At 40.5% G+C, this 25,873-nt stretch overlaps 1 protein-coding gene across 1 annotated transcript in view; it reads right to left on the bottom strand.

Annotated features, from left to right (window-relative positions):
- Nucleotides 1-25,873, bottom strand: part of ARNT2 (aryl hydrocarbon receptor nuclear translocator 2) — a gene marked incomplete at both ends in the record, with an annotated part of 100,980 nt that overhangs the window by 7,835 nt on the left and 67,272 nt on the right. Inside the window, 7 exons of the mRNA XM_082005348.1 lie at nucleotides 2,048-2,147; nucleotides 6,295-6,418; nucleotides 6,576-6,648; nucleotides 14,034-14,185; nucleotides 18,290-18,364; nucleotides 19,238-19,372; nucleotides 21,410-21,486. Coding sequence (XP_081861474.1) covers nucleotides 2,048-2,147; nucleotides 6,295-6,418; nucleotides 6,576-6,648; nucleotides 14,034-14,185; nucleotides 18,290-18,364; nucleotides 19,238-19,372; nucleotides 21,410-21,486 — 736 coding nt within the window. The remainder of the gene's footprint in view (nucleotides 1-2,047; nucleotides 2,148-6,294; nucleotides 6,419-6,575; nucleotides 6,649-14,033; nucleotides 14,186-18,289; nucleotides 18,365-19,237; nucleotides 19,373-21,409; nucleotides 21,487-25,873) is intronic.

Genomic DNA, 25,873 nt, shown 5'->3' with positions numbered 1-25,873 from the left:
GTTATATACCCAGGCAAAAGAATAATCAAGACAAAAACTTAAACTAATGTAATAGCTTTGGACTTAAAAAAAAGTATTTTCAAAGGAACTTGTTTATATGTTGCCTGTTTCCTAATTAGTGAATTTCACTACAGAGAAATTTCTCAGAAATTCCTAATTAGAAGGAAAATTTTATGAAGGATTGCTCCACTTTATGATTTTATTCTCATGGAAGTCTTGAACAACTGAATTGATATAACAACACATTGTGAATGTGCTTTTATATATTTTATACATAAAAATATGTATGTATTATTTTACATGTCATATATAAATACATAAATGAATATAAATGAAGACACAACATATAAAAATGCTTTTGTGCATCAACTGAGACAGCTTGCTTTTTTCTCCAATCCCTTCCCTATTGTCTATTTTCACAATCATTTTACAGAGAAAGAAGAGAGAAGATTGGGAAAAGAAGTCCACAAGGCTGATCACAGAGGAAGCAGGAACCTGAATCCTCTGAGAAGACTGACAAAATCCCTCCCAGAGCGGTAAGCAAAACGTGGCAGGCATTTGAATATGGGAACTGTTATTCTGTCTTTCTTAAGCTGCCTAAAAGCAAAGTGTGTGCTTAGAAATTCTTTGTAGAGTTTGTTTTCTATTTTTTTATATTTGTTTTTTTAAGTTATACTACCACCGAGTCTCCAAAGCAGGAAATGTGGACCAGAAAGTCCATCTAAATTTGGCTGAACTCGGAAGCACCCAAGAGCTGCTAGGGAGGGCTGGCCTCACTGCCGACACCTTCCCAGCTGGACTGGCAAGTCCCATCATCTGAGGCGCTTGGACTGCATCTGCAATATATGCTTTGAAACCAGGAGTCTGCAAAATAGTGCCTAAAGGCTGCCCAGGCTCAGTGACCGAACGGATCAGCCTGGAGAGCATTCAGGGAGGATGGTTCATCGAGGGTGGAAATGCTGGCAGATGTGTCATTACTTGATGTAATAGAACAGCAGTAGGAAAAAACCCTATAGTTAAACATCAGGAATTAACAAAGGAAATGAACAAAGCACACACCAAACCCCAAGACGGCAAGTCAACCATCCAGTAATATACAATAGCCAATTAAAAGACATTTTAATTTACTGTCATATCCCCCCCAAGTTATTCTTGGTTTTAATTTGACAAAACACACGCACGGTAATTTCAGTTCTCCCTGATGAGTTCATTAGCAATTACAACTTTAAGAACATATTGGTTTAAATAAAATTATCGTTTGCAGATGTTTTCTAATTCCTGGAACTGACAGCCTCTGAAGGGCTGTTCTTCCACTTTCACAACCTTGGTTGGTCTAAAACAGGAGAATGAAACTTCAGTATCACAGTCCCAGAACAGTGATACAAAAGGCACTAAGATAAATATGATCACTGTTACCACACTCTCAAAAAGTGACTGGAAATGCAGGCAAACTCTTAAAATTCAGTTTAGCCAAATCTGTATTGCCAGCTGGTAGGCAACGACATGCACTTTGAATAACTCAAAAATGCCTCAGAAAATGCCAGACCACCACCTTATGAGTATTTGGAAGCTGCCTTAGAAAACTATTCATGCCTATGTCCTAGCCCTCACCAGGGACTATGGATGAAGCATCCCCCTATTCCATTTAGCAAGGTGTCCACACTGATGCCCTTCAAGGCAGCTTGCAGAAGTACCGCCAGTTGCAAGTGTAAAACAAATCTTTCCACCTTCCTAGCTTGATTGGTTGTTCCTCGGACCTCTGAGCCTGCCCCATCACCTCTAATTCCCTTCATGATTTGTTGCTGCTTAGATTTTTTCCAAAGACGTCATCACAGCTACAAGTATCTACTTACCAGCCACTACTTTTAACAGTGATATCCACATCATCTCAGCTTGCAAGCCTAGCCTGAAGGCTGAGACATCATGTAGTTCATCCATGTAAAGAAAGCCTTTGCTCTTTAGGTCAGTTTTGTTTCCACTAGATCAAAGACGACAGTCCCCCACTATCAGACAGAAGCTGATACGCTCAGGATCTGGTCTACAGTACCTGAAAGTCTTTCCTGAATGTCCTGGCTGAAATGGGCTTCCCTGTGAGTAAAGTTGCTGGTTTCCTGCTGTGGATGCTGAGGCCATCATTTTTTTATCTGCTACAAAAGAAAAGCAAACCACAGAAAGAGAAAAGTTTAGGGGATGTGAAAACAAAGGCAAAATTATTTAATGACAATCTCAACATATATACACAGCAGGGATTGTTCTTCCCTTCTTAAAGCTTCATGAAGCAGCCCTGTGTAACACATTAATGACACGAAAGGGCTATATGACAATTCAGTATGACACTAGAGGCACAGCTGTTTGTGTCTACCTCATACCCTCTCCCCAGAATGTCCCTCATTAATGCTATTGTTTGCATGGAACACAACACTCCTCTATGCCCTCCGGCCACGCGGCCCAGACCTTCTCTGGGCCTGCTGGAAGCTGCTCCCAACCACGCAGGCAGGAGGGGGAATGGGAAATGGAGAGCGGCTCTGGCCAAGGTGGGGAGTGATGAGTGCGTGGGTCCCAGCTACAGACTGGAAAAGGGAACAAAGCTCTTCTGGAAGGAGGATGGGAGAGTCTGCCCAGGGGAATGGAGGAATGCCACAGGAAACAAGCCTGGTCTGAAGAAGGTCTGATGCACATGCAGCTCTGTGGCCTACCTGGAGATGGCCTCAGATGAGGGCACATTTCTGGCTCCAGAAGCAGCCCTCCAGGGCTGCTGCTGTTATCACAGTCTCTTCGCACTGAGGTAGCAGCTGAGGGTACACACCCCGCTGGGTTAAACATCTCAAGGAATGGTGTCAAAGAGCCCCTGTCCTAATCACCTGTCAGCCCACTTCCCTCCAGAACCTGGAGAGCAGTACCCGACTCCCAACCAGCTTGGTGATCTCACCCTGCAGATCTCAAGGTGACCACCTGCAAACCTGGGTGATCCTGCAGCCCCTACCAGCACTTCAATCTCACAGGTGGCTGGAGGCACTCTGCTTCTGAGACTCTGCAAGACTTACGCACCTGAGCTACGGCAAGGCAAGACACCGGTGTCTCATGGGTTTTGCTGTCCTGTATGTGGCTTGAGGGAGCCATGAAATAAGATGCAAGCATCCCAGTGGGGCGAAAGACAGACTAGCGTAGTGAATAACACACTCATGGAGATGCCATTAACTTTTATAGTCTACTCTTAATGTGGCAACTGGAGATAAATCTCTAATTGAATGAAACGAGATTGGGTGAACAGTGCCATTTAGTTCCTTAATTTAATTTTCTGGCACTGGATTATTCCAAAGCCCAGGGAAACCTCACTGCTACCACTTTTCTTAAAATAATTTAAAGGTCTGCTCCACCACCATTTATTCACTTTCCCCATCTTTCTTTACTACCTCCAAGTGCAAACACCATGCAACTCGCTGATGATTTTGCAACCATTTGTTGCTACTCACCTCAGACGCCTAGAAATCGTCTGCCTCATTTTCCCCTTTGTTCTTTTCAGATTCCCACTCATTTCACAAGATGATCTCCTGGACACAAGGCCCACCCAACTCACAAGTAATAGTATTTTATAGTTTTCCCTAGCTTTTAGAGAGCTTGTGAGTGTGGCTCACAAAAGGCCTCCAACACACACCAGCTCTCCTCTGTTACCTAAATTCTTCTTATGTTATGTTCCTAATAAGAATCTAAACTCGCCTTCCCAGTGAAAAAAGGCACCTCCAATTACCTCACAGGAGCCTCAGAGAAGGAGCAAGTATGCCACTGTCTCAACCTGTCATTGCTTTTCCTCCGTAATGTAGAAATTTGTAGAAATTCCTCACTGGCTACATATTGCCCTGCACAGACACCGAGTCCGAGCTGCGAACCTATGCTCTTGTATAAAAAAGACAAGGAGAAATGGGGACAAAGTCTAGAGAAGGTGGCTTATGTAGTAGGAAGAATTGAGAATAGGTTAGGATAGCTCCAAGAAGGACAGATGATTTCGCCTTTTTTTGCAGTAATGTCATTCTTGCATGAGATGTCTCATTTTCTAAGGCCACCCTTTACAGGGATACCAAACTCTCAGGGTTGGAAGACACTGCACCAAAATCCCGCGGGTACTTTTGATATTTGAGAACAACTCACCAGCAACATTGAGAGTGCCCTAAATGAACTGGAATTCCTCAAGTGGAGCAGAGTTGCCATGGCAGCTACCGGGGTCTGTGCCACAGGATGAGACCAAGACAAAGGGAATAGCTAAACTAATCACAAGCATCAGCTTTAAAATATCTTTCCTGAGTTACATGAAACGCTCTTTAGCCTCTGAATATGGCCCAAATCTCTCCCAGCTGTATTCCCACTCAGGACTTTACACACTACTCTGCTTTCACTTTTGGAACAGCACTGAAAACCTATTTTGGTTTGGTGTTTTACCTGATCCTTAGACCTATTTCTCTCTAAACCTCATCACAGTACTGGTCAATGATATGCCCTTCTCCCAGCAGGAACAGTGTTTCTGCCTATAGAATGAAGATGTCTGCAAAAACCGCGTCATCCTGCGCTTCAAGGCACTTGTATGAATTGGTGAAGCCAGGCTTCTTCTCCCTACTTTTGTTTTTTAATTATGTGTGGTCACTGCATGCAATTATACCAACAATCTCCCTATGTCAAACCTGTATTTTTACAGAACATAGCAGAGAATGAGATCGGGTATCAACATAATGCAAATGTCTTGCAGGCAGCATGCAGGTTTGTCAATATTGGTTTTGGACAGCCTATCTCATCTCTAACTGTGAACCATCTCTTTTTATCATTCAGAGAAGACCTTGATCACAGCTCCCATGAGAAATTCACACAGGGTGAATGTCCCAAAAAAAGCATAGCCTGTAAATTGATAAGAATGAAAAGAGAAATGGCATTTCCAAGAACATAACCTCCCCGCTACCTCACAGCTTGCTAGACCCTTAACCCTAACCCCTCCCCACAAACAGCTGAGAGCTGCCTGAAAAAGAGCCAATAAGGCAGCCAAAAAGCAAGATGTTCTTGCTTGGAAAAACATATTCTGGTGTTTAGGGTTGGAGTCTTGCTACCTTCTAATGGACCCCTTTTATGGCCTCAGCTGTTGACTTCACTGTTAGAGTAGACAGACAAGGATGAAGAAGAATAACAGAGAAGTCCTAGCAACAGGAGGACAGAATATCAAGTCTATCCTGCAGTTACAATGCCTTCTCCATTTGAAAAGGCCAAGCCAGACATAAAAAACCGACGCAGTGAGGTCATCTCCCAACATCCCTGGAATCAAACCCTGTGGGTCGTTTCCTTCATGCACTGCATGACACTTGCACATTGATTTATTTAAAACAAATGTAAAAACGTCTCTTTTTCAGTGTGGACAGTTAAGAACAATAAACAATTAACGAGTTCTTCCACAAGCAGTGGAATTAATGAGCCTGGTTTCCTACAGATATATTTCGGATGACCCCTTCAGCTGCCAGTCTTCTCAACGACTTCTGTCTGTTAGGGCAACAGGCAGCATATGTTGGGGCTAGTTTGTGCCAGCTACATCTGTCCAACTGACAAGTTGGTTGCTACCTCTTGGAACAGGGCTGGGAAATCCTTTGGTGAGGGCACTCGGTAAGGACTCTGTCCTCACAGTAATTTTTACAAAATATAGAAGAACATACTATTTCTGTGACTCCTATCCCTCTTAAAAGAACTTGCCAACAAGTTTGAAAGCTGCGGGAAAAAGAGTAAGGACTCACTGACAGGTAACATGACTGGAAATGCCTCAACTGACTGGAAAACAAGTATATTACACTTCAAGGCAGTGTATGCCCCTGAAAGCATCAATGCAAAAGCTGGTGATTTGATAAAAAACTGCAGGCCTGCATTAAGACTACATGGTAACTTTCTTAATGAATGTCTATTTAGAGAGCTGAACTCACATCTGCTGTTTAAGAAAGAAAATATATACTTAGAAACGGCAAGGTCCGCTCACTATGTTTAGTATCAATGAACACTGCTTACGGCACCACTGTGAAATGAAGACAGAATCAAAAATAGGTAGCTCTGGTGACAGGAAAGCTGTCTTTCCCTCCTTGAATTTACTCCTGAACATCTTTAGGGGAAATATGAACTAAAGGTAATTTCTAGGAAATGTCCTGAAGATTGACGTTGCTTGGAAATTGCTCTGCCATGTTGTAGTTTCTCTTCATTCTCTTGAAGCTGTGCTCCACATCATGTAACCAAGCTTAACATAGTATTAAAAATCAAACATTGGAGACATTCGCTTACAAGCAGTTATTCCAGCAAACATCTCAGCAAATCTTGGATCTCTCTCTTGGGAGAAGATAGCATCAGGCTTTTCCACAGACTTTCCACCCTCATGAACGTTAGCTGATATATTTGGAACAGGCACCTGTTGAGATACACAGAGGAAGGTAATTCCCTCCATCATATTTGGCAAAAAGGAATTCAGAGACAGTCACACTGTATTTTTAATTTTGTTGAAATGTGCCATTGCTTTATGTTTTAAAAGACCGGAGGCATGAAAATAAAAACTTAAGAAATTTCACCTGAGATAAGTCATAGGATGACAGCCCATCTCGTTGATGTACTTCAAGTTCTGCTTGCTGCTGCTGAAGTTGTCTGCAAAAGAGACAAAATGACTTTGCTGCAAAAAACAATTAAGATAGAAAAAGGAACAGCCATGGTCTCCTGTTTTATGCTCCAAGTGAAACATCTCTCAGATGATTTAGTAAATCCTTTCCTGTGAGATTCATCTGTTTTTAAAGCTTTCTCATTGGGAAAGCTTGCACCACAGGAATGTAACAGGGAGCATGAAGACTTTTGCTGTAATAGCACAGAAATGTAGGTGGGTAAGTAATGGAGGATGGAATACAACCTCCTTATGAAGGATTTATGAACCCACTATGAAGAGACCAAGAAGTCTTCCTCATGTTAACTATGAATATACCAGACCACTTCACTGATCCTACTGAAGTAAACAGTGAACCTCCAGTAACATTAATGCAGAATTACACCAGCCAAGAAGAAAAAGTGATCAAAGCTCCCTCTGAAGCATGTCAAACAAAATGGAACAACCTGTTGAGCTAGAAAGGACTGCACGTAAATCCTTCTTTGTAATGAAACTTATTTAACATGCTTTGGTTCTACACTCTTCAGGATCCAAGTCCAGATTCTATTTAATTTTTGAAAGCTTTCAAGGCAGTGAATGTCCAGAAATAAATTGCTTGTGCTACTATATAAAATCGACATCACATAAAATCAATCTGTGTTGACAAATGCTACAGAAAACTCAAGTCTCCTTTTCATGCTAATCAGAACTGAACAAAAAATATCCATTGTTTAAATGAGATAAGAATCACTGGAAGTAATAGCCTTAATCTAATTATATGGATTTATGAAAAATTAAATGTGCAGCAGCAATAGAAAAATACTTCAAAAGAAACTGCCAGAGCCAATAAACCTCAGGGGCCGTATGCCAGAATGAGAAACTTCAGTGTTGAAAACTCTGCAGATCCTTGAAATGCACTCGATTTGTGTTAAGTGTCAGGCACTGTTACTTAACTATGACAATTAGCCAATATCAATAGATAAAATCACTGGAAATTGTGAGACTTAACTGACAGGAGACTTTTCTTACAGATGAAGACCTGTAGGGACAGCATGCAAGTGGTCCTTAAGTGGGGCATGTACACACACTACATGTGCAAATACCGACTATTCATAAAAACGTACACATCTTTTTTTATAATTGTAATATATTCTGAATCCAGTTCTTCACTTGCTTTTTAATTCTGTAAGGACATAAATTCAAAGCTTCTAATTAAAAAAAAAAAAAAAATCAGACACAGTTACATTAACTGTTGCTACTGGAAATTTTGAAGTTACCGTAACAAAACAACTTCAACACAAAAAGCCACTGTGCAGTACGGTTTATCACATATAAAACCCCAATCCTTTTCAAATGAAAGGCAAAAGTGCTGCCGATGCATTAAGACCAGAACTTTAACCATTAAAATGTGAATTCATGCTTTTTTCTTTGGACTTATACCATCCCCATGTCGAGTCATTAGGAACCTCACTTGTCTGGGCGTAGGTCTGTATGATTGTTTGCAGACAGACAAACCCAGCTTTGTCCCATTGCCGAGCTGGGACGGCAGAGCGCGACAGCCATACGATCTTGCCAGCACAGCGCCCTGTGCCCAGGCTCTAGCCTGATCAAGCAACAGTCCTGAACAGCACGGCCACAGCATCACCTTCGCTTCACAACTTCATGTTGAAAGCAGCTGTCAGCCAACAGGCCAGCTGATACACAGGCACAACAGCTTGAGATTTCCTTGTAGAAAGGAAAGACTCTGCCATGGTCCTTGTCTGAAGAAGCATCACTGCCATGGAGAAGGCAGAGTCCCTTGCTCTGGCATGGGGATACCACGAAGGGCACTGAACCAGTCTCTAGGGTGAAGCTGGGAGCTTGCTGACATCGCAGCGTCTCAAGGAAGACTGCCTGTGTAATGACAAAAAACCTCAGCAGCCGCAAAACTATCAAAAAGTTTTACACTTTCTATGAACAGTTGCTTTCTGTTGCTTGGTCACAATTAGCAAGATTACTTCTGGCCTGGGGATGCACATGCAGCATACTATCTCTGTGAGGCTCAGTTAGCAAAGAAGATACAAACCCCCCCAAATCATGCTAAAGCTCAGAGATTAGGATAAGATTGGAGTTGGACTGACAAGAAAGTAAGCTTGGTACTTGCAAATGATACTTGACAGTGCTCACAGTTTCTGTATGCTTCTGGTGTTTTTCTGAAGGAGAAACCGCTGAACAGACAGGGTTTACACACCACGCAGGCTTTCCCCCAGAGAGACACCATCACGTGACAGGTGGTAATAGATGAGATTTTGCAAAATGGCAAGATCGTGGATTTGAAACTCTGGAAAATTAGGATACATTTTTGGCCACAGGCTTGAATTCTAGATTTTTAGCCAAATCTTCTTTTAAATTTTGAGCTCGATAGATTCAAATGTCAAGGGACTGAGAGACAAACTTGCAGACAGTCAAATGAAAAATTAGGCACAAACTGATGGGAATGTGGGGGACCACTCAAACAAGCTACTGAAGTAAGTAGCGGATTTTTCCATCCCTTGATGCTTTTCCGGAAGACACTTCGCTCAGACACCAGTTACTAGGTCCCATGGCAAACTGGACAAAAAAATCTGTTACCTGCAGCAAACAGAAGATGGGAGTAGATGGCCAAAAGCCTTCTGTTAGCCTTACAGTGTGAGAACACATAATACACAGAATCACTTTCATCCTATAAGCAACATGCAAAAAAAGTCAGTCCTCCGGGTCATTAGAGAGCCATGGATTTTCCACATTATTTTAGCCAACAGAAAATTCCTAAAAATTACCTCTGGAATGCAAAGAAAATCTTTGTTCACAAACATAAAATGCATACTTTTCCAACAGAGCTATGGGAGGTAATTTAATCATGGCAAATCTATGGGGAAGTTTTTCTAAATACCACCCCGTGGACAATAAACACCCATTAAATCCTGTTGTTAACGTGAAAGCTAATTACACTGTTTCATTTGTTTTTATTACCAATGACTTGGTGCGTGTGTCAATAAACAGCACATTAGGTCTCTTCTGTGCCGTATAAAGTATGTTTTCCTGATTCAGCCATATACCTACAAATGAGCCAAACAAAACAGCATACTTACTAGTTATTTGTTTTGCAGGCACTTTAACTTAGTGTTCCTTCGCCCTTCTCTATCTTTCATCTCTAATTCTCATTAAGCTGCAGTACAATATAAATACCACACTGTGTTAACAGCACTGAACTTTGGGAACAACCTCCAAAATCCATTTCCTATAAAAACCAAATACTTAAGTGTATCTTCACTGAACTCTGTGCAAGCTATGCCGCACTTAATTACGATTGAAATGCAAAGCCAGGTTAGCATCTTCTGCTTTTGTTTGCTGCTACTGTATAAGTAGTTGAAATGATGCTTCAAACCTGAAAGAAACTGTGCAGCAATTCATGGACCAGCGGACCGGGGAGAGCTGAGCGCTGCTGTCGTGGTTGTTTCAGGCCCTGCCGTCTAACCAGCCCTTTTGACTGAACGGTCAGCACCTGCAGGTCCCTTCAGTCATCCAACTGCTAGATCATTTTTGTAAAGATGATACAGAACAAGAGCTTATTACCAGTTTGGGCAAAACTCAAACTGCCTTCTGACTTTGAAACCAAACCCCAAGCTACCCTTGGTTTCAATTTCAATTTCACAGCTTCAAGGAGTAAATAAAAGAGAAATTTCCTGTCTCTACAGGATACCCAACAAAGCCAGTAAGGTACTGTCTGGGTCAATGCAGGACTCTGCCTGTACTGGAGGAACTCTTGGCTCACCCACAGGTTCAGTATAAAACTGGGAAAGCCCTTGGCTTGAAGAAGGAATGGTTCAGTGAATCTGAAGGTTTTGACAGTTAATTCAAATTTACTTCAGTAAATATATTTGGAGGAAAAGGGAAGGTTCTGTGAAAGTTCCTTTGACACTGGAAAGGATTTCAGCCAAATTAATTCTATGAACACTGAAGCCACCTGTTCCTTTTCCAGGCACCAGAATAACCAGAAAAGGATTTGAACTTTAAAATTAACACTCTCTATGTTGGGAGAGAAACAACACTACCATATCCCTACCAAGCTATTTTTATGTAATACAAGCACATGTGCTTCCTGCGTCTGTTTTGGACAAAAGGGGAGTAATAAAAGCCTTTGGGCTGCCATTGTAAAATCCTCTTTCAGAAACTCTCAAAATCTTCCTCTTCTAGCCTACACTTCAATACACTCCTGTGAAAGGGTCTGTATAACACTGGCCTTAAGGGATCAGATAGCCCACAGATGGCACAGGGATCAAGTAAGTTTTTAGCACCACTACCATAGACTGGAATTTTATCAGAATAGTTGACCTCTTTAGTATTTTGGCCCATGAGAATCCCAACCAGAAAGCATCTCTCCCACAAGCTCGGGCTGATACATCCAGCAGGCAGCCTCCAGAAGTGACCTGTGCCAGCTCACTCCAAGACAAAAAGTCTTGAGACTCAGGATTCATAAAGGCACGCAGTGCACCATAGGACTCCAGGGCTTACAAAAATGAAACATCAGAATTTCCATTTCCATAAGGTCAGAAAAAGATCTTTCATATATATATATAAAAATAAAGACTTTTAGATAGTTTTATCTGTCACCATGACAGATTATTTTAGTCAAACGCTGCTCTATGTGTATGTTAAATAAACGTTGATGACAACTATTATTTCTTTTTGGAAATGAAACAGTCCCAACTACACAGGAAGATGTGGTCAAACGGGGGACTCGTCTTTTCAGCCGAACACAGCACAAATGCTAAACGCTAAATGCTTCACTTCTCCAGGAAGTTTCTCTTGGATGACTACACCCAAGTGAAACTCAGAAAAGTTTTCTTTTCTTATTTTGCAAGGAACTAAGTGAACATTTGAACCTAATGTTTCATTATCCTTCCGCACTAAAAGCAAGTTTGGAAAGTTGACTGTTTGAAGCTTCAAAGGAGTATCTTTATTTAAAAAAAAAAAAAGAAAAAAAAGAAACAAAACAAACCAAACCAACCAAACCAACAACAAAAAAATAAATTAATTCCTCCACAACTGGAACCACCACTGCCCTCTACAGTCTTTTGGGAAAACGCTGTTCACCAACCAACTCAAAATGAGAGAGATTCCGTTAACAGACACACACACAGAGACATAGGTACTGTGGCTTTAAACTACCCTAAGTCAAAAACTGATTTAAGCCTTAAACATTGTCTGTACAATTTCATGCTCAATTTTTAACTGCCTCAAACCTGTATTCTATGGAGCTGGCTAGGTTATCACAATTTGTCTCTGTGCAGAACTGCCTACAACTGCGCAGCGGAAGGCACCCCTGCTTGGCCTCCACGTGAAGCACTCTGCTGGACCCCAGAGCATCTGATACTTCCACCGACACGTAAAGATGGCCATGCACACTGGGGGCGGTGCTGAACAACCAGTCCCAGCAGGAGCTGAACGCGGAGGTGGAAATCAACAGTTACCATGACGTACAACTCCCCAAGGCATCTAGCAAATCAGAAGGCACCACATGACCCCAAATGTGAAAAAAAAAAAAAAATTAAAAAAAAAAAAATCCAGAAACATCCAGGAACAGCAGTACATTACAGTTAGTCCTCTTTGAAAATCTGAGAAGTGGGAGAGAACAGGGGGAAAAACATAAAACAGTTTGAATAATGCATTCTTTCTACTGTTCAAAAGCAGATGTATAATGGGCTGCATCTTGCCGTAAGACTAGAACATTTTCAACATGACAGGAAAGAGGGAACGTCCTGTCAAAGGAGCAGCAGGCAACTTCCATATTAGGTCAACATTTCTGGGTTGTTATTCAAACCTAGCAAGAGAGATATAACAAGAGCCAGAAGCTGGCACAGTCCTACTCATCACAGTGAGTGCTGCGATGCCAAACTGAACAGTATAGCGAAGGCTCGGAAAAAAACATTCCCAGAGACAACACAACATAAGTCTACAGCCCCACTTTTTTGATCTGCGGACTTCTGGGAACAAAGCACAATTAAGCCAGCCTGGGACAGATTTCAGAAGTTGCTTTTTATTTTGCAGCCTGTTTTTGCATATACAAATTATTTGGAAAAGAAATACGGGACAGCAGAAATGTGGAAATATCTATTTTGATGCACAGTGCAGACAGGAAGATATTTAGCTGTCCGATTTCAAGACACATTTGCTTGTTTTCAATGAGCTTAACTTTTCAGTTGTTTAAGCCCAACTTTTTAGGTATGCAGAAAAAAAATGAGCAAAATGATTGTGATGCTGGCTTTCAAGTGAGTGAAAACACAGCCCTTCTAGCCCAGGTATGTGTCATGTCCAAAGGAGCAAGTGAAGGAACACCCAGAGACACTTACTAGCTTTCTAACTTCAAATGCCAAAGCCCCAGGGGTTTGGTTTTGTAAGCGGAGCTCTCAGCATGCATCTCCACTAGTAGACTGCTCGTTCAGCATTTCCATTATACAGTCTAACAGGTTGAGATCTTAAAACCAATAATTTCCTCTGAGCTAAAAACTTGGCAAAAAATCTCTGGTCAGACCAGAGGCAGATTTTGTTTTAGAAATAGATTAAGTTTATATTGGAAAGAAGAACTATTTATAAAAAAACCCCACACTATAAAGCAATGGCTTTATCAAGGCCAGATTAGCTTCTGCAGTTACTGGCTCAGAACTCAGGAGACTCCAAAAGCATCCCTGCTTAGTTACACAGCAACGAACCTCCACTGTACTCCTAGGGTAACCTCCTTCTAATAGGTCAAGTAACAGATTTTTGAAAATATTAATTCCAAGACAGGATGATTTATTCCCCCTCTTAAGGTAAGAGTTTGGCTCTGTCCCCATACTTAGGGATATTCTACCAGATCTTAACTGAGTATCAGGAACCCTTCCCACTCAAGCCTACTAGGAAATAATTTTGACAGCTTTCAGAGGTCGTAAGAGTGGACACAGCCCAAGCAGAAGGTGCGCAGGACTATGGCATGGTATGATCACAGTGAACACGGACATGCAATTTTCTCTTTGGCTTAGGAATCAGGCTAACCATCCTCCAATATCAGGACAGCTGGTCTGCTGCTGGAAGCTCTGTGCTAGTTTAAGGCTGCCTGGACCGAGATCAGTGGGCTCGTCTAATGACATAACAGATAAGTGACATTTCTGCTCCGATGCAGCCAGGCTCTGGAAGCATTGCAGGATAATGACACAGAGAAACAGCTATGCTGTGAGATCTCATGATGCACAAAAAACCCAGTTACAGACTGTACTGTTAACGGAGAAACAAATGGAGCAAGAAACAGGCTACCACAAAATCCGTAATGTATTTACAGCAAAATGCAATGCTTAGATTCTTTCAAAACCAGGTATGTGAGCATCTGAAAGGCACATACTTTACATTAGTGTTGGTGCAGATGATGTATTCAATCTCATCGGAATAGGGATTCTGAAATGTGAAGCTGCTGGTTCTGATCAGCATCCATTCCCGGTTTTTGGTACGAAAACGATACATGACAGACAGGACTTGACCTTTCAGTTTCACCACCTGCAAAACCATTTGGAAGGGTTAATAAAAGGAGATTGCTACCTGCTGTGCAAATGAATAGTAAACAGCAGTAACTGGTGTGTTTTAAACTTAAATTACAGAACGCTTTGGACACAGCATGGCAATTCCTAATTTAAAGAGAATAAGCAAAATCTGATTCATGTTTGCAGCTATCTCCTTCAGAAAGAAACCTTCATGCTTTGTTGTATAAAATGCCATTTTCCAGCCTGCAGAAAGAATACAGATTCAGGACAACCAACATGTTGTGCTGTTATCCCAACAGGGAAGCTTTAAGAAGGGTTTAATGTGGGATGCTTATCAAGAAAGATTGACAGAAACCAGGTATTTCTATGTAAACCATAAACCAAATGCTGCAGCTGAAACAAATGCCCACAAGAAAAAACATTTTGAGGTTGACTATCTGCTTGGATACCTAGCTATACAATTCATATATGTGACATACCAAATCATACTTCAGCATCAAAATTTAGGATAATACTTAAACAGGATGGTGGAGGTTTTTTTAGAAACCATATGTGGTTGGGGTTTTTTTCCCCCCAAACACATTATAAGACTCCCTAGGATGGTAAAGTGCTAACAAGAAACACTTTCTTCAAAAGAGGAAAGAATGAACCAGTGTTTGAGTGGAGAGAACACAAATAAGCCACTGTTCATTTTAATAGTATTAAAGAAAACGGAGAGCAAATTCTTTGCTTGGACAGCCTATTTGTTAATAACTGAGAGTTCAGATGTCTGGCAACACTCAGTTCAAATTCTGGTTTTGGTAGCTGAAATCTTGATGAAGTCAATAGCTGGGCATCAAGTGAGAAGTAAGAAGCAGCCAGCTAAAGGAGTACGCTCAAAACAATACTTTGCACACTGGCACTGTAACTGCATTTTATGTGTTATCTAACAATCTCGGTTTAAGTCAGAAGAAAACTTAGATAGCTTCAAGTCATTCATCTGGCACTTACCTGAGCTATCTCTGCTTATTTTTTATTCTTTTCCACCATGCTACCTCAGGGGTGCCTCAGGGAAGGAAAGGTCTACCACAAATAAATGCCACCTCATTGTAGATTCTTAATCCTTATCCACTGGAATTTATTTTTTATTAGCTATCTGCAGCCTGTATTCTCTAAAAGTAGAAAACCCAGTATTTACCTTCTGTCTTTATTGAAAACAACTGGATTAGGAAAAATGCTCCAATCCTGTTTTTTCCAAAGGTCTGCATTTCAAATTGATCAACTGGGTACAGGATTAAATGGAAAGAATGCAAGCAGAAGACACAAAAAGCTTTAGCAATACCTAGCAAAGTTCAAAATAATACTGAGGTAAATGCCTTTTGAGTTTTTTTTTAAAAATGCTTTTGTAGTTTGAGTTGTGAGCAACATCCCTTTATCAGTAAGTTTCTACTACCACACCCAAGGTAAAAAACACAGAGCTTGTGTAAAAGTGTCCAATCTGAATAGCATCCTGGTGGATATCAAATAGCTGTATTCTGGATCCTTTGATACTAAACTGTATTTGTTGATCTTGGCCTTGAGATTTTCTTACTCTGGCCTGATTTTCCCACCCCGATGAATGAATTTATCTTCCCAAGGAAGTAAAAGTTTTGAGATGGATACTGGCAATTGACCAAAAACTGCAAAACCTGCCCTCCCTCCTGTTATGCACGAACCTCATTCTGATACTGTCAGCAAATCAGAAATGTCAAGTTTTAAGAGGGTTTTAGAAAAAAAAGTTTATTGAAAACCACAGTTACCTTTTTAATGAAGATTTCTATGGCCAAACTAACAATAATAAAACAAACTGCAGTGATCTATTGTCCTGAAGTTTGAATTAAGCAAACACTAATTCTGTAATAATATATAAAGCATAGAGATCGTTGGTGGGAAAATCCTGAACTGTCTTAAAACAGTGCACACAAACAAGATAGCGCAAAAAATTTCAAAGCTAATGTATAACCTTTACTTTCTTACATTCTTTGGAAATAAAAACCACCTGGTGCATAGCTTAACTGTTTACTTCAGTCTTTTATTGCATGATTGAAATAACAGCCCCAATCACACTGCTACCGTACCGAACAAAAATATACCGAAAAAGGAATTGCCTACTAAAGAAACAGCACAGTATTTTCATAGATTGGACACAGGTCGAGTGAACAGGAACTTTCACTTCTAATCTGCATTTTTTCCTCCTGTCCTTTTTGTATGACCTTAAGCAAATCATGTAGGTCCCTGATCCACCAAATCATTTATGCACATACCTAATAGTGAGTAGTGACAGCGAAATCCCCAGCAACTGAGTTCAGGGATACCCCAGCAGCCTCCCACGGCCTGATCTCACTCTGAGTGAAGGACCAAGTTATTAATTTGAACATTAGGTAGTTGGCTCTTCTGAGCCCCAGGCAATCACTTCAAAGATGGATGTTTGACATGTTATTATCCAGCAGCTCTCTGTCATTGTCTCTTAGATAAATTAGTGAAATCAATCATTTGGGCATTAGTGAAAAACAGCCTACGCGTTCTCGTGGCTCTTCTTGCGCCACTGATGTGATCAGGCGCAAGTTCAGGGAGATGAACCAGCTGAAAGCTAGTCCCATGCAAAACTGATTAGTCCCTTAGCTAGCCTACCTGGCAAGGCCATCTGTGCTAGGATCAGGACAGCGGGAAGGGTGGGGAGGAGGTCAGGGAGGAGAGAAGAGAGGTAGTAGGACCTGACTCCCCATGACAGCTACCCATTAGGTAGGTTCAGTTGCAGCATCACACCCTCAGCCAAGGTGAGGCAGAGAAGGCGACTGGGTGTGGCGACCTATTCAAACATCCAACTCCCACAGGGTCCTGCCTACAAATCAACATCTTGAATTTAAAAGGTCTTTAGCTTCTGTTTGGACTCAGTGCGTTCAAGGGATGTGAAGTGGATGCAGAATGCTCATGCAGTCTTTTCTGCTAGCTCAGCAATGGGGTTTGTAGTCTCTGCTTGAGGGAGGGGATGGTGAGAAATAGCTCAAGAGTACTTGAGCTAGCAGAGATATGTAAGATATCTTCCCCTATCTCAAACACTTCTGTAGAGACCATAACCTCAGTTTTACAATCTATTCTATGGACACAGAACAGCATTTAGTTGTTTTCTCTGGAGAAGCTTTTAAAGCTCCATTTTTGCATGCCATGCCTGAATAAATAGTTAGTTATACGAATTATTTTAGAAGTCACTTCATATCCACATTTCACAGTTGAAAATATATCTCAGCATCCAACACAAGATGTATCAACACAACTTGGTTCAGCTATAGGCTGTTGTCAGAAAACCTGGAACCACTTAGATCAACTGAACCTCAGTAGTTGGTTAAACATACTATGCCGCACTTTCTAGTGCAGCAGGGAAGGCGTTGAAAAGACTAGCAACAAGCAGAAGGCTTAGGGAAAGCACTCCTACTGCACATCCCAGACCTATTTGAAACAGTAAGATCTACAACAGAAGCAATGCCTTTGATATAGCTGATGTGAACGTGGCTCACTCTAAAAATGAATCCAAATCAGTAACTCCTTCCGTATGTTGTATTTCTTTTGTTACTTCTCTCTGCATTTCAATTCCTAATAGGGAAAAGGGCCAAATTCTCCGTTGATGTAAAGTGGTTGTAACTCCATTAAAGTATATGAAGCATGTCAGCTATGCTAGCAGAGAATTTAGGTCACAAATAATCCAGCATTAGAGAGGGATGCTGGGTACTTTCAAATCCACAACCCATCCTGGAAGACAAATACTTTCAGTTACTACTTAACATAGTGGGATCTATACAGGCATCTCCAAAACAGCTCAAACTGTGCAGTGAACACTCATTTGATTTTTTGTAAAAAGAAAACAAAATTTATAACTAGGTGACTTGTTTCTGAAAATACAGCCAACACATGCTGCAGTTAAAATTACCATTTATGCATCCTAACTGACTACTAACTGATCAACAAATTGTTTTGTATCTTGCCACTCCTTCTCCTGCATAACAGAAAAAATACCTTTAAATGTAAAATAAAAGCTACTTCTCTGAACAAAGTAATAACAAAAATAATAAATAAATTATGGAAAAAAAGGAGCAGGACGTAGCACCTGTTGGAAACTCTCTCTCAAATGGCTTTGATCTTCAGGATGGCAGAATTCTAAAATATCTTTCCCCAGAAGATCCTAGAATAGAACATAAAGCTGTGTGAAAAACTCAAACCACAGCATAAATCCATGAGCAGATCTGCAAGTAATCCTTGCAGACAGTAGATCTATCACCCTTAATAGGACTACTCAGTTAATCAGGGATGAATCATACAAACAAGGTTCGCAGGCATCGCGTCCCACATTATATTTGTACTGTTGCACAGTTATATGTATTTACAAACAATTTTTAAGTGATTTTTTTTTAATACCTGTGAACTTGTATCTTGAAGACACTAATATCCTCTACTACAGCTCATTTTATGGTAATATTTTTTTTAAGAACAGTTATTATAAAGCTACCTAAAAGAAAAATAAATGGGAAAAATAAATGAGCAAAAAATTATTTTTGCCTCTAAATTGCAACTGTTGAGAGTTATTCAAGGGAAAGTTGTGGTAGTCAGGAGTTCATTTACTATTATACTCAGTTCTGTGACTAGTCTCCTATTCAGAGGAGCAGATGTATGCCTAAATGAAAATAGATGCCATAAATTATATTTGCTTACTGTTCAATAGATAGGCAGTAGTAAAGATCTACAGGATTAAAACTCTCTCCAAGGACTGTTAACTTTCTATGACAGAAATGTCTTCACTGGAACACTGTGCAAGGTTTAAAGCACCTTGCTGTTAGAATTCTAATTGGATCTAAAAGGTGTAAAAAGATAGCCCACATAACAAAAGAGAAAACCGTAAATTTTAGAGGTGTGGACAGCAAAGAAAAATGAACAGCATTTAGTGCATGACATATGAATTGTCAGCTACAAATATTTCATGTTTTGCTGCTTTTGTTTTTAATGTGCAAATAGAATTTTATTCATTAACCGGTCTCTGCATTTCCAGTGACTCACTGACCTGGGGCTGGTAGCCAATGACACTGATGCACCTTGGGTCAACGAAGGTGATGACTCCATCAGAATTGTGCCTTGACAAGAACTCAGTGGGGACTGACATGCCATTCATGTCCATGCACACTGGAGAGCTGGTTACCTAGGGCCAATGAAATCCACAACATTTAGTTCACAGAACAGTTTGACCTTAAGTCAAATTTGATTACACAGCTAAAGAACAAAACCTGTTCACGGGCTGCTAACTACTGAAGGAAGTAATAAATAAAACAACAGCACAGATGAATGATACAGAACAGCCTTTAGTCTAGTTTGCAGGGCAAATACCTCACCCCATAGCACCTACCTAGGCTTAACAGCACAGCAGGAAAACAAATACACCAGAAGTTCCCAAGAAGCACGGATATAATAAAGATATAAGTATAGCTGTATAAAGATATAAGTACAGCTGTATTCATCTCACTTTGTGGCATCACATTAAAGTTAGGCATCTTGGTTCCTGCTTTTGTGAACCAAGAATTTGAGACTAGCAGAGGACAATTCAGTCCACACGTTTTAAGATAGGAAGGTCAATCCCTAGAAGAGGCCAACTCATTATCTGTAGACATATCCAACAGGAGTGCTCAGACTAAACACTCAACTTTCCGGTGAGATGAACCTCACCAGAAACACACAGAGAACCTGAACCTGAAGTTCTCCAGAGGTTGAGGTAAGGTGATATTAGGCTACCAAGTGGCTGCTTGTAATGAAAAAACACAGTCCTCCTATAAATGCTCTGTCAGAGACAACGATGCATTTCCAGCTCTCTGCCTAAAACCTGTGCAATCAGGTCACTTCATATCCATTCACTCCTACTGGGGCTACAAATGAGACCATTGTTTTTCTTGCAACCTCCAAAGCTATCTGTTAACAAGGTCCCAATGCAAAAAGAACAAAATCTCATTTTTTTGCTGTCTTGAAGCAGATTAGCCAGTTAACTGTATGCAAGATTTCAATTTGCTGCTGCAGAACAGAGTTTTTAATTTGTGCACCTTGACTCCTTTGTGATTAAACCCATCCACAGAGCCTCTTCTTGCCCTCCCTCAGACCCTGCTGGCTCTTCTAATGTAACAGATGTTTTGACATGTTATTTTCTTGGAAATCATCTTTCTTTGGCAGCTATAACATATGAAGCCCCATAACTTCCTTTTCTCCATTAGTGGAATGTATTACCCTCAATCACAAAAGCACGATTAACCTAAAAACCATCATGTGATACTTCGCAGCTCTGCCATCGCAATGGCAAATGCTAACACTTGCGGTAACATGCAGGCTGTTCACCTCAGACAAGATGGGCACCTGTGCTCTAATGAAAGGGTCACGCTACCTTGTCAGAAGGAGCGATGCCATCCTAGCAGATGGCAACGAGTGCAGGCCAACAGGAGATCATGCAGCAGGCTCAAACGCGTTCGCCCATGGCAGAATTCCCAGACTGGGAAGATAAAAACTAGCCTCCCTGCTGCAGTGAAGGAGATTCACTGTGACTGCTCTAGCTCCCGCTCAGAACTCTCGTCAGCAATGGACAAAGAAAGAAAAATGTAATAACATCAATTGCAACCATCTGGACAAAAAGGAAGTAAAATTTTATTCTCACAGTTCCTTCAGCTTACATCACATCTGAATGCACAATACAATACACACTGAGAATAAAGCTATTTGTGAAGGGCCTCTTGACTGCCTTATCTTTAACATTTTCAGAATAACTCCTGCAATCACAGTTTTTCAAGTAGTTGATTAGCCAGAGAGAGTGAGCGAGCGAATGAAAGAATAGCAGGAAACACATTACCAGCTTTGGGAGCCACCTTAACCTACCATCTGTGGCACCTGTACTCCCACGTATCTCAGTATCTAGAATGTCCCAGCCCTGTGCACCAGAGAGAATAGCAAGTCTGTATGCCCTCATCTTCTAGGATCGTCTCGCTGCTGTTGTTGGGTTAAACACACATATGCACCAAAAATCACATTGTCATTTTGCTCTGTTGACATGTTCTAAACAAGTCACCGGCTGCACACTGACTTCATGTTTTGGAAGCACATTAAAACAGTCTAGTACCAGAACTTTGTGCAAATCCTTTACAATTAAAGCACAAGACTGATTATGCTTTCAAAAGCAGCTTATATAAGGAAAGACTGGTGTTACCTGAAGCCTTCCTATTGCCACGAGGCAATATTTACTACCTTGTCCCACATCAGCGTCTTCTTCTGGTATAGTCATTCCTAGAGTAAACAATAACAAATAATGTTAGTTAGAAAATTGGGATGAGCAGAGATGCTGCTGGCCTGGTTCTATGCTATTCTATATGCTCTATATCATACAAAATAAACTCAATGTCTTCTTTAGGATTCAGGCATTATCTCTGGGTTCAGATCAGATGATCTTTCTCAGTCGTGCTCAATCCTACATAACTCACACGCATATACAGTACCCACGGCAGCAATTTTGGCAGATACACAAATTCCATTATACATCGCGACGGATGACATTTCCAGGAGTACTGCTCCACACCATGTTACCAGAACCATGTGGTCACTTAATACGTTCAGTAAATGCACATGATGTTCAGTTTCCTTTGTGAATAATGTATCATAATAAGCCTTAAAAACAAGGCACAGCCTAGATTTTTCCTAAAAACTTCGTGCTCATATTTAACAGCTGGTTTTACTTTTTTCTGTAATGGACTAAATCTGGGTCGTTACGTTGAAAGATTGGAAAAATGCAGATGCTTTGCTAACAGTGCTTGTTTCAGTTGTGTAACAGGAGTGATTTATAAACACAGGAATAATTTCAAAACATACATGTGTACTGTTTTCCATCTCAGTGTTTCACAAATAGGAATGTTCAGATTAGCTCTGTTTACTTGCTAGTTGGCTAAACCTTTAGTTAAGGCTATTTCCCAACTCCAGTTTTGAGATACCAATTTCCTATGAAGCACTTGAAAAACCATCTTCCAAGAGTGACAATGCTGACTTATTTTAGGTGATTTGTAAACTCTTTCACAAGGCTTTTCAAGGAATACAGCCACAACAGGCAGTGAATCATTTCAGAGGCACTTTAAAGCATTAATGAAATTAATTGCAAAGCAGCTACCAATTATGAAACAACGCCCATTTTATTCTCAAAACTTGTAATTCCCAATGTAAGTCAGTCTTTGGACCATGCAGAAGATGACAGCATACAACTTTCTTAAATGACGCCTCTGAAAAATGGCTATAAATGCTGCTGAATGCAACACTACTGAAGTAATCTCTGAAGGAAGTATTTGGTATCAATCAGTTTCTAAATATCACTTTATAGGTATCTTTCAGTTCCCATTCAGCTATAAAATAAAATATAAAAAGCATGAAAGAAATCCCCGTATTTTTCTAGAAGATGTTTAAGTGTTATCATAATCTCAAACTTTAATTGCAATGGAATTCACAATTTTGGGGACCCAATTTCATTTGCAGCCCACAACAGATAACGAGGATTTTACCAAGAGATTTCAAGAGTTTTACAAAGCAGGAGCTTTACTGTTCCTTCTAACAAGGGGGAAATTGAGGTGCAGAATGAATTTCTCTGTGACACACAAGGGCTGGGCAGGAGCCCCTTGTGTTCTACACCATGCTCCCTCTATGTGGAGGTACAAATTTGGCCCCAAATAAGTCCTTAGCTTCTATCTATGATATCCCTCACCAAAAGCTGGGATACTCCTTTGAAATGTTTTCTTAGAAGCTGTATGAGAAGATCAAGGTGGCAGTATGTGACCTTAGGAGTACATTTTAAGAGATCAATCATCAAACACATAAGTTAAAAATAACATTGTGCGGAATTGACACGTTATTTTTTAAGCAAATTTTATTTTCTGCTTCCAATAAAGGTTCTTCTGCAGGTTAATGGGAACCCAAACTTTTACTTGAGATCCTTCACCTGATTTAGAACGTCCTTGAAATGAAGACAACCTGCATTTATCCTCCCTGCGGGACTGTTCTGCACTGCCCGCGGCTTATCAGTTTACCCTTCAAGCAGTTAAATTACAAAGCATTTTTTTTATATTTCACACACCACTATTCCAGTCCCTTTTCTACTACACACTAGGCAAACCACACACAAGATCCCAAACACAAATAAGTCCCATGCTCTGAGACACCAGCATAACACAGAGAGCATAAACCATTGACATGAAACTACAGTTAAGAGATATTACAGAAGTATTTCGTTTTCCTTCCTTGCTGTGTTTACACACAGTTATTTCTTCAATATAAGACTTAGTAATTAGGTAATGACAGCTCCAATAGGCAAATGAAACAATTTGGGCTGCCTCTTGAGAGGCAGAGAAAATTACCCTGAAAAAGCAGCAGCAAACATATCTACCCAAAATAGTGTCCATTTAAGAAAAAATTTTGGCACACGTGGCTGCTATCTGTTCACATGTGCCCTATCTGTCCCTTGTGGGGTGCAAGGAAGGTTGAGCTCCCAAAACTAAACCTAGATTCCTCCACATAAACAATTTGAATTTTAAATAGGTAGAAAATGGTGAACTGAAAATTGTGTGCATTTTGCAGGGGATGGGAAGTGGAATCCAGCAGCTTCACCTGAAAAAGCAGTGACTGGAGGTGTGAGCTGAGGGCAGGAACAATTAAATGACGCAGCAGTTTAGGAAAGAGCATGAGGATGCTGACTCTGCTGTGTAAGAAATGCAGCAGTGTACAAAAGCAACCACAGGAGGAAAGAAAGCACCAGAGCAACCGAAGAGTTGACCTAATACTTTGGCTGGAAGATGGCAGCAAGGACTGCATCCCTTCAGGAGATGGATGAGGAGTCTCTCACTCCTCAGTCCTGAACTCCGCACCTACAAGTCCAACTGTCAGCGGAAAGAACAAACAGTTTAAAAGCTGGTGCCTGAAGCAATCACAATTACATTCAGACAGCTCGGTACAGGTGATCTGATTTCAAAGATGGTTGGCAATTCTAGGTCCTATCACCTTCAAAGGATTTTCTTGGTGGATGCCTGATACTTCTGAGAGTTAGGCCACTTAAACACAGGGGCCTAAGTGAATGTTCTAAGGAAATCATTCTAGGCATTCTAGTTGGGTAACCTTGACCAAAAGGTCCCTTTAAAATGGAGTTTGCCATTTGAGAAGGACAAATTTAAAGTATTTTCCCTCGACTTCAAAAGCTTTTTCAATCGTTTCCTTAGCGGCACAGTGTATTGCAAAGGACAGTGAAGATACTCAGCTGGATGGCTTCCACTTCACATAATCTTTTTTCTGCAGCTTTCAAGAACACTTTCCTTTTTAGGAACTTGGTACATGCTTGCTACTGCCCAAATAAACTCAAAGCAACAAAAACAATCTCCAAAATTAAACCTAGCTAAGAAACATCATTCCTGATGTCACTCTGTTGGCAAGGGAGGCTGTTGTTCTAATTTTCACCTTTTTTTTTTTTTTTGCGGAATGGATTACATTTGGTCTGTATAACACACTGGAAAATGTATTAGTTGGGTTATCCCACAAGACACCCTATGAAAAAAAAACAATCTGTCTGGAATTAATCAATATATGACCCAGTGAATTGCTAACCCTTCCCCAAAAGTGACTTGAGTAAAAATATGCCAAAATGATTGTCTGCTTGTCTGCAGTGTAGGTGCTATTACTGACAGCATTCCATAGAGGGAAATTATTTTATTTATTCTTTTGCTGATTTCTGTATTCAGTATTCTGATAAAGCAGGACAAAGATTCAACTGTGGGTGTGCTTATATATGAGGATGCATTCATAGAAGAGATTTGCTTTAGCATCCTTCCTATTGAACATACCACAACACAGACAGTTAAATAAAGATACGTGATTGCACTTAAGACTGGTTTATCCAGCTTTTAACATAATGTAATATTGCTCCTTAAAATCACTAAGTACCATCAGTATCTCCCAAAAAAGTTGCAAAAGCCTCGAGGAAAGCAGCCATGAAACTGATCTTTAGGGGACATCAACAAAATAAACACACATTAGTTATTCACATTCTTTATGTGTAACCCTGTGAAAGGCTTTATTTCTCAACACCAAATACATGCTCTTCTTGAATAATAAATATAGCGCTATGCTTGTTCAAGTTAATATCAACAACTTGCAAAGCTAAGCCTGCAACTGAGCAGGCAAATAGAGCAAATAGAATGCTGGGCCATTACAGGTTACATTTAATTTCCAAGTGTCCTTTATGCCAGCAAACAGTTTCCCACAGGGTAATGGCATGTGTTTGCGTGGACATAAGGAACTTTTTAGTTTTCCCAATGAGCTTCCAGTTGGCTTTAACAACAGAACAGCTTCATTTTCTGCCTTCTTTCTCTATCATTCTGCCCCATATTTTCTGTGAGACACGGAACAGTGTTAGTGGATTTGTGGTTTTACTTCACTACACTCAAAATAAATTATTTATGAGTCTTTAGAAGGACAAAATTTAAGTGCCCAGTGGTTACTAGCAATCCCTTATACTAATGCCTGTCTCCACCAAAACCATTACTGATAGTTACACACCTGTGCATGAAACTGCACTGTGTGACTTTTTCCATTGTTGTGCATGGGAGATAAAGATTTTCACAAGAAAAGGCTGTGGATGTTTACAACATAC

The sequence above is a fragment of the Phaethon aethereus genome (assembly GCF_964289735.1).
Source record: "Phaethon aethereus genome assembly, chromosome: 12".
Taxonomy (NCBI): Eukaryota; Metazoa; Chordata; class Aves; order Phaethontiformes; family Phaethontidae; genus Phaethon; species Phaethon aethereus.
Note: the sequence above shows the minus strand (reverse complement) of the source record. Positions and strands in the feature narration are given on the sequence as shown.